The sequence below is a fragment of the Calidris pugnax genome, unplaced genomic scaffold (assembly GCF_001431845.1).
Source record: "Calidris pugnax isolate Ruff unplaced genomic scaffold, ASM143184v1 scaffold9, whole genome shotgun sequence".
NCBI lineage: Eukaryota > Metazoa > Chordata > Aves > Charadriiformes > Scolopacidae > Calidris > Calidris pugnax.
In genome coordinates, this window is record NW_015090778.1 from 4,353,612 (window position 1) to 4,362,567 (window position 8,956).

At 62.2% G+C, this 8,956-nt stretch overlaps 1 protein-coding gene across 3 annotated transcripts in view; it reads right to left on the reverse strand.

Annotated features, from left to right (window-relative positions):
• Positions 1-8,121, reverse strand: part of EPN3 (epsin 3) — a 12,586-nt gene extending 4,465 nt beyond the window's left edge. The window contains exons 1-9 of one of the 3 annotated variants that reach the window (XM_014949376.1): positions 7,860-8,121; positions 6,291-6,946; positions 5,784-5,902; positions 4,022-4,105; positions 3,642-3,749; positions 3,440-3,524; positions 2,518-2,826; positions 1,553-1,663; positions 914-1,135 (exon numbers count right to left, since the gene is read on the reverse strand). In XM_014949376.1, the coding sequence (XP_014804862.1) occupies positions 914-1,135; positions 1,553-1,663; positions 2,518-2,826; positions 3,440-3,524; positions 3,642-3,749; positions 4,022-4,105; positions 5,784-5,902; positions 6,291-6,861 (1,609 nt within the window). In that variant the 5' untranslated portion in view covers positions 6,862-6,946; positions 7,860-8,121. Of the gene's footprint in view, positions 1-913; positions 1,136-1,552; positions 1,664-2,517; positions 2,827-3,439; positions 3,525-3,641; positions 3,750-4,021; positions 4,106-5,783; positions 5,903-6,290; positions 6,985-7,859 lie in introns of those variants that run through there. The other 2 variants (XM_014949368.1, XM_014949383.1) reach the window with 2 other exon arrangements.
• Positions 8,122-8,956: the final 835 nt, after the last annotated feature.

Below are 8,956 nucleotides of genomic sequence, written 5' to 3' on the forward strand. Positions count from 1 at the left end.
GAGAGAGAGAGAGAGAGAGGATGGGATGTCTCAGGGTGGCCATGCCATCACAGAATATTCATGGTTGGAAGAGACCTTTGAGATCATCGAGTCCAACCACAAAAACAAATAAACAAAAAAACCCACTAAACACTACCACACACCAACACACACACACACAGACAAAATCCAACAATCTCAGGCACTAGAGCGTGCCCTGAAGTGTCACGTCTACACATTTCTTAAATCCCTCCAGGGATGTTGACTCCACCACCTCCCTGGGCAGGCTGTTCCAGGGCCTGACCACCCTCTCAGGAGGAAAGCCATTCTTCCCAATATCTAATCTAAACCTCCCCTGCCCCAACTTCTGACCATTTCCTCTGCTCCTGTCATTATTCCCTTGGGAGAAGAGGCCAACACCCACCTCTCTACACCCTCCTTTCAGGGAGCTGTAGAGGGCAATGAGGTCTCCCCTCAGCCTCCTCTTCTCCAAACTAAACATGCCCAGTTCCCTCACCGTCTCCTTGTAGGACTTGCTCTCCAGACCCCTCACCAGCTTGGTGGCTCTTCTCTGGACATGCTCCAGCAGCTCAATGTCCTTCTTGTAGCGAGGAGCCCAGAACTGACCACAGCTCTTGAGGTGAGGTCTCACCAGTGCCCAGCACAGAGGCACCATCACTGCCCTGGTCCTGATAAAAACCAGGATGCTGTTGGCCTTCTTGGCCACCTGGACACACTGCTGGCTCATGTTCAGCTGACAGTCCACCAACCCCCCGAAGGTCCTTTTCTGCTGGCCAGCTCTCCAGCCTGTAGGGTTGTCTGGGGTTGTTGTGATCAAAATGCAGGACCCAGCACTTGGTGGGTCCCAACCCTCCTCTTCCCCCCCCACCAGACACCCCCCTGCCCAGCCCAGCACCCCCACCATGGCACCTACCCGAGAGAAAGGGGTTGCGTGTCTTGGAGGCTGGTGCAGGGGCCACCAGGGAGTCCAGGTTGACCAGGGAGGAGGCGGCGGGGCCGAGGAAAGCCTCGGGGGTTTTACAGTCCTTCCTCTCCTTGCCGGATTCGGGCAGGGAGTCAGCCAGGTTGGTGAGGTCGAAGCTCTTCGCCCCGTCCTGCCGCCCGCTAGGGAACAGGTCACCGAAAGGGTCCAGCTCTGGGGCAGGAGGGGGAGATGAACCACGTGGACCAGTTGGGGGGACACCGAGGGGGATGGCATCCCCCCTCCCCATCACCCCACTGATGGCACAGCGCACCTCAAGTCACAGCTGGACGCTGCGGTGCCTGAGCTCCCCCAAAAAGCCACCGCAGGAGGCAGCAGGCGTTGGGGACATGGGTGCACACAGGGACTGGAGCTGCCCCCTCAGCTGGGGGCCGGGGGGGGACACCCCAACCCCACGGCACACACAGGTCCAGGTGGGGGGACAAGCTTTGGCCACCCCAGCAAGCAGCTTCATGCAGCCTGGCCAGCCCTGGAGCTGCCTCACCACAACAGGCAGGGACACGTCACCGTCCCCAGCTGCCCAAATTGTCCCCTGCCCTGTCCCCCCCCCCCAATCCCCCCGGCTCTTACCCACAGGGCTGTTGGACTTGGCAGAGGAGGGTGGCTGCGGGGGGTCCTGCTCCGGCGGCTCGGCTGGCTCGGGGGGCTTTGCAAACGGGTCGAAAGCGTCCCCCCCTGGGGCTGGGGGGGGAAGAGGTGAGACTCAAGGAGGGGAGCAAGTGGGGAGGCGAGAGGGGGGAGATGTACGAGCAGGAGGGAGGCAGAGGGGGGGCTGCCCGCAAGGAGACAGAGAGGAGGGCGAGGGGATGAGGGGCTAGGGGCCAGGAACGTGCACTGGCCCGGGGGGGCTGAGATGAGCCAGCCTGGTCTCGAGTGGGCAATGCTGACCCATCCATCCCCCTGCAGCAGAAAGGTCCCTCTCCCAGCCCCAGAGGGGACAGGACTGCTTCAACAACCAGCACTGACCCCCAGGCCAGATTCTGCTCTCCTCCCCAGGGTCCAAAACCAAGGGCAAAAGACAAGGGACCTCCGTGGGGCTGGAGGAAGCACCGAGGAGGAACCGAGAGTGGTACCGAGCTCTCAAACACCGGCTGCTCCTCCAACCACTTCCCCATCTGCAATGCAGCACCTGCCAGCAGCAACCGTCCTGTCCCGGCAGGGCTGGTTTGGGGGGAGCAAACAAACAGGTATCACTTGGGGGACACACACACACACCCCATCACCCCACTGCTGGAGTGGGGCAGCGCCTGCTATCCGCTCCCATGGGAGGGCTCCATTAACCGTGCCTGTTAATTAAAGCAGCCTATTCTGTGCAGAGAGAAAGCCTACAGGGTTCCTTGAAGTCTCCAGGATGCTGTGGGGCGAGCGGAGGTCCGGCTGTGGGGCAGGAGAGCGGGGAAAGGGGGTGTTTGCAGTGCTGGCTGTGGAAGGGAGGAGGGGGGGGAAGACCCGGGATGCCTGATTGCAGGAGGGCAGTGACAGCCAACGCTGCTGGTGGTCCCCAGCAAAGCCAAAACGCTACTGGAGCCTCTTACCAGCGTTGGGAGGTTGCTCGGCCACAGCGGCCCAAGGGTCAGCAGCTGGTGCGGAACCAGGGACCTGGGCGGGGGGGGACGCTGTGGCCCAGGGGTCCGCAGGAGGGAAGGCAGAAGACAGGGGCGCCTTCCCCCAGGGGTCGGAGGCCGCCGTGGTGGCCGGGGGAAAATCCCAGGGCCCGGCGGAGGTTTGCTGGGACGAGGTGCCCGCCTGGGAGAGGGGCTCCCCACCCGTGGCCGGGACCGGCACCCAGGGATCAGCCGCGCCAGCCCAGGCAGAGGCCGTTGGCTCCGCTTTGGGTTTCATATCTGAAAGAAGAATCGTAGAATTTGTTTGGTTAGAAGAGACCCTTAAGATCATCAAGTCCAACTGTCACCCCAGTGCTGCCAAGTTACCGCTAAACCATGTCCCTCAGCACCATGTCTACATGTCTTCTAAATGCCTCCAGGGATGGGGACTCAACCACCTCCCTGGGCAGCCTGTTCCAACGTTTGATAATCCTTTTGCTGAAGAAATTTTTCCTAATACCCATCCTAAACTTCCCCCGGTGCAACTTGAGGCCATTTCCTCTTCTTCTATCGCCTGTTACTTGGGGGAAGAGACTGATCCACACCTCACTACACCCTCCTTTTGGGTAGTTGTAGAGAGAGATAAGGTCTCCCCTGAGGCTTCTTTTCTCCAAGAAGGGAAGCTGTGGGAGAGGGGAACAGTGTGGGGCACAGAGGGATGCTGAGAAGCAGGGATGTGCCTGGGGGACCTCATCTTCCAGCTGCACTGCCCAGGTGTGCAACGGAGCGGGCAGCGGAGGGAGGAGAAGCCAGAGGTCCTTACTGTTGGGCTCCGGGGAATGGGGAGGGACAGAGGCAAGGGAGAGGTTTCTGCCACCCTCCCGAGCTTTGGCAGCCCACGAGTTGCCCCCACCTGGCATATCCCACGGGTCAGCAGACGTGTGGCCGGAGGGGGCTGGCGCCGGCCCGAATATATCTGCCAGCTCCATGATGGAGGACTGTGAACAGAAAGGGAATGAAGAGGTGAGGGAAGCCCAGGGCAGAGCAGTGGGGCCACGGGTTCACCCCAGAGCCCAAGGCTGGCTATGGGGCCATCCAGTCCCTCAGCGCTATACCTGGCTTTTCTTCATCTTGTCTTCTTCCTCCTCTTCCTCCCTGCCCTGGGCAGGCTCCTCCATGGTTCTCTGCATCAGGGAGTTCTCCCCTTGCCAAGCCCTCACCTCCTGTGGGGACAGGGGACAGGGACCGTGAGCTCAGCAACCCTGCGAGACAGACCCAGCGCAGGAGCTGCCACCGCGTCCCCGGAAAAGTCCCAGCATCCGAGCAGAGGGCTCCTGTGGGGCCGAGCCCAGCGGGAGAGCGCTCAGCAGACAGCCCCGGAGCAGCGAAAGCAAAGCAGGCGCCGGAGCCAAGGCGGCGTTTGGGGCTCCAGCGCCCCGGAGAGAAGCCCAAGTGCAAGGAGAGAGGAGCACCCGGGGCTGCGGGGCACAGGTACCTTCTCGTGCTCCTCTTTGCTCAGCGCGAGCGCTAGCTGCAATTGCCTTTCTTCGTCTGTACTGGAAATTGGAGGAAGTGGCTTCTGCCAATAGAGGAAATTGGGTGACATTTCAGCTTGCCCTCAGCGCACGGGGCTCCTTGGAGGTCCCCATCCTCACCACCGCTTCTCCTGTAGCCCCTCACCTGCCTGCCCAGCATCTCTGCGCCCATCCAGTTGGCTTTGCCTACAGACCCCCAGCCTGGTGCCCCTATGCCCTCTCTCAGGATGCCCTGCGGCCGCTGCCCCACCTCCTTCCCCTGCTCCAGATCCTTCCCCTGCCCCGTCACCTCCTGCTGCATCTAGGCTGGGATTCCCCTAAATTAGGCAGCCTCCGTTTCCCCCAGGAGGTTTGTAGGGACTCCAGTGCCATCAGTGGAGGAGAGGGGATCGAGAGGTGTCTCCTCGCCTCAGCAGCCAGCTGGGGAGGAGGGTTTGTGATGAGTTTGTGAGCCTCCGTTCAAGAATCCTGCCCAGCCCCACACTGCTGGGGGAAAAGCACCCAGAGGTGAGGCAGATTTTGGGGAGAAGCTGTCCCTGTACCACCATGGCAGCCCTGATCACCACCCCATGATACTCGTCTGCTGGTGTGGGACCAGCAAGGGCTGGGAACGGGGACCCCAGGGCAGGGTGTGTGTGTGTGTGTGCACACACCTGTGCAATTGTGTGTGAGCGTGCACACGCGTGCACAGCCCAGATGGACTCCAACAGGCAACGCTCGCTAAAGCCTGTTCCTACAGGGCTCATCACAGCGGCATGTGGAACCTATAAATACCCCAATTCCAGGACAAAAATAGGGATATAGGCTCCGTTCCGTCTCCAAAAAGGCCCTCCATCAGGCAGGGAAAGACGGGAAGTGCTGTCTCTGAAGCACATCCCCTGCCCCAGCAGGACCGAGCTCGTGATGCTCGGTGCCAGCCCCGGGGGACGCCCGCCGGCCCGGGCACAGCCCCTCGGTCACCACGTCCCTCTGACTTTGTGTGCCGGATCCGTGTGTGCCGCACGGGCCGTGCCAGCCCGTGGCAATCTCAGCTGGTGTGCAAATAAGCCCTCCCAGGTGGAAAATGGGCCTGGGCCAGCAGATAGGAGAGAGAACAGCCCCGGGGGAGGCTTCAGGGTCAGGGACAGCAGCTCCCTTGCTGCCCGCATCCCTGCCTGGCTCCTCCTAGTGCTGTTTTCCAGCGCTCCCTCCTTCTAGCCTGCTTTTAAAGGATCGGCCAGTGGGACGGAGCCCCCAGCCCCACCGAACCCCCAGCCCCATGTACAGCCTTGGCAACGCTTCTGCCCCCCCACCCACCAGACAAATCACAGCACTGGGCAAGACATCACCTCCTCAAACCTCTGCAGGAAGGCAGGAGCAAGGGGCTTAGACTAGAAGCCCTCAGAGGAAGAGGGCAGCTAGGTTTGGGGGGGTCATGGTGAATCCAGAAGACCCCCCCCACAGCCCCCTCTGGGGTCTGGGAGGCCGGATGGGTCTGAGCCTTGTGCTGTTCCCGCTGGTATGAGGACAGGGAGCCGGGACAGCCCGTGCCCCCATTTGCCTGCTGATGGTTTTGGATGCAGGGCACAGCGCGGGCAGTCTGCTGCGGTTGTGGGTGCATGCACCGGCCTCAGGCAGCCCCCAGATCCTCCCTCCTCCAGGGGAAATGACCCACCGTGCCCACAGACAAGGCAAGGTGCGGGATGATGCCCACGTACCCCGGGGTGGGCAGAGCCCCCCTACCTTCTCCGCCTCCTCCCGACTCATGGCCAGCGCCAGCTGCAGCTGCAGCTCCTCCTCACCCGTCGTCTGGGGCCTCGCTTGCTCCAGGTCGGAGGCAAAGCGTGGGGATGAGGATGATGCTGGGAGAGACAAGAGGAAAAGGTGAAGGGGTGGCACCAGAACTGGGGTATTTTGGGGAGCACATCAGCAGCCTCCCCCAGGCTCCCACCTTGATATGCCGCAGCGTGGCTTCCCCAGGGGACATAGCCCCACATTAGAGCTCCCTACCACCAACCTGAGCTGTGGGTTTAAGGCTCAGGACACCACCAGCTGCCACCAGTGGTTGGGGTTCACCACTGAACCAGCCAAACCTCTGCCCTTGGCACAGGATGGAGCCGGGCTTCACCACCGGGGGGGTGGTTGTGGGGGGGACAAAAGGTAGAGGGGAGCAACCAGGTGGGTGCACACCATGTGCAATGCCTGTTTCCACCCCACAGCGAGCCCCAGGTCCCTAAGAGTGGCACTCACAGTTAAAGGAGGAGGGTGAGCCCCGTGCCCGGCCGTAGTCTTCGCCGTAGGGTGATGCACGGCGGCCGTAGGTGACCTGGTGGCTGCCACTGCCCATGCCCTCCAGGGCCATGCGTTCCTTGGTCTGCAGCGCGTGTGCCCGCTCCTGCTTCAGCCGCTCCTCGTCCTTCAGCAGCGCCATCACCTGCTTCACCTTCTCCCGGATGTTGATGCCCTGGTCCTTGCCGTCCCGGTCCACGTACTGGAAGTCCTTCAACGTCTGGATGGTGTAGAGGTTCTCCCGGCATTGGTGGGTCACCTTCTCGGAGCCGGTTTTGATGAGGTAGTCCAGGAGGGTGAGGGCTTTGTAGACGTGACGCCAGTTCTTGCCGCTGTCGTTCAGCCGCCGCCAGATCATGCCCATGACCTCGGCGAAAGCCACCGTGTTGAAGGTGAGGTCGGCGATCTCCGACATCAGGGAGCTGGGGGGTCCCCAGGGATCATTGGAGGTGGCCTCCCGCACCTTGATCTCTGCCTCTGAGTAGTTGTGCACGATGTTTTTCACCTGCCGGCGCAGCGCCGAGGTCGTCATGGCTGTGAGGTGCCAGGGACCCGCCGGCGGCGGGCAGGGACGGCGGAGAAGGGATGAGCGCTCACAGCCGCAGCCTCACTGGTGCCTGCAGCGGGGAACGGGGACACAGAGACACCTCAGCATCGCCCCAACCACCGAATCCCATCCCCGGAGCCTTCAGCTGGCACCCAGGACACTTCTGGAGGTGGGAGCAGCCATGGTCAGGGCGTTAGGTGCACCCTGCCAGGCTGCCACCGCTCACTGACCTGAAGAACACGCAGGATGCTCAAGGGGAAAAAAAAAACCCACGTCTCAAAGCAAGCTGATACCCAGCACTGCAGAGCAGCCGAGAGATTTGGCTCCAGATTCAGCAACATTTGGAGGAGATTTTACCCTGCACTTCTGCTTCTAAAAGTAACTGCCTGAAAATGGCAGCTCCCTCCTCCAGATCCCGGCTGCCTCAGCCCCACAGTCCCGGCAAAGCTGGTTTCAGCCTCCCCCCAGCTCTCCTGCCAGCCAGGGGCTCCCCTGTACCCCCAGATGTAGTTCTATGTGGCCTTGCTCGCCCCAGCTGTCACCCCGAGGCTCTTAGTGCTGCTGAGGATGTCACACAAACCCAAAACCCTGCCGTGAGTCAGAGCCTGCCGTGACTTACCGGCGCTGGCAGCCACTCAGGGGGGTTATCCCAGCAAACTCCATCATTTTGCTTCCCTGAGAGGCTGCGGGTAGGGAAGCGTGTGCTGCTGCAGGGTTGTGAATTCGGGGTGCTAACCTCCAGCTCCAGGCCAGTGAGCAGGATGGATAACACAACCCCCCTCTCAGAAACAAACCCCCCGAGCTGCCCAAGCCTTCTCTGCGCCCAGACCCGGTGCCGGGAGCTGCCCTGTGGCGGGCAATGCCCGTCCTTGGGATGTGCTGCACCCCACAGGGATGCAAAAATCACGTGGGTCAGGCTGGACCCATCTTTGCCTCAGCCCGTCACCATTCTGCCCCCTGCTCTGTGTAGCCCTGATCCTCACCTTCTCCCTGCGTGGTGGGAAGACACCATTTACCCTCATTTTGTCACGGGGCCCAGCACAGCCGGGAGGCAGAGGCTGCCAGGAGCTGCCTTTGCCCTTGGCAGGGCCAGGGAGCGGGGCTGCTCCCAGAGCTCCCACTGCAGCTGCAACAAAACTCACTGGCAATTTTTTGCCAGTCCAAGATAAGGCTCGTGGGCAGAGGGGTATCTCCCCCGCGCAGCGGTGCCTGCAGACAGCGATTACTGGTGTCCATCCCACCACCCACCTTGGGTGCTGGTACCTCCCTGGATGGCAGTCGCCGCGCTGTGTCCAGCCCTCTCCGGCTCCGGACACCGCTCCCTCCCTCCGGAGCCGGGCTGTGGCCGTGCTGACGTGCCCACCGGCCACGCAAGACACCCGCCACGCTCCCGCACAACCCGTGCGACCGGTCGGGCACCTCCTGCTCCTGATGGGCCGGCGGCCGGGGCGCCCCACGGCTCTGCCGGCGACGTCCCCCGTGAGTCAGAGAGGAGCCTGGCACCGCCACGCTCACGGGCGGCCGGAGTTTCTCCTGAGACACTTCCCTCTACGGATTCCCTTTCGCAACGCAGCCCGTCGGCGCGGCCTTTGGATCCCGCCGGCAGAGCCCGCGGTGCCGACGGCCATGGCACTGCCCGCCTGGCGCAGGGACGCCTTGGGGAGAAGGGCAGCGAGGCAGCAAAGTCCTCCAGGACTTGGCTCCACGCTTGGCTTTCCACCAACAGCCAGGCGGGAGATAGATAAAGTCACCTTTTCCAAAGGTGCCACTGGCCCGGCAAACACCGGCGAACACCAGCCCTCCTCCTCCTCCTCCTCCTCCTCTGGGGCAGGATGGTGCCTCCTGCCTCCAACAGGTCTCCTGGCAGGACAAACGCCAGGTCAGGCGTGACGGGCTCCTGGCCACAGACTTTGCCCACCAGGAGATGGCCCGGGAAGCGCTGGGAAGCAGGGGTTGAGGGGAACGTGGTCCTGGCTGAGCAGCGTTAGAAGGTTTATCGAACACAATATCCTTCCCCCCCCCCCCCCCCCCCCCACCACCACACACACACCACCCCCCAACAAAACAAAAAGAGACAACG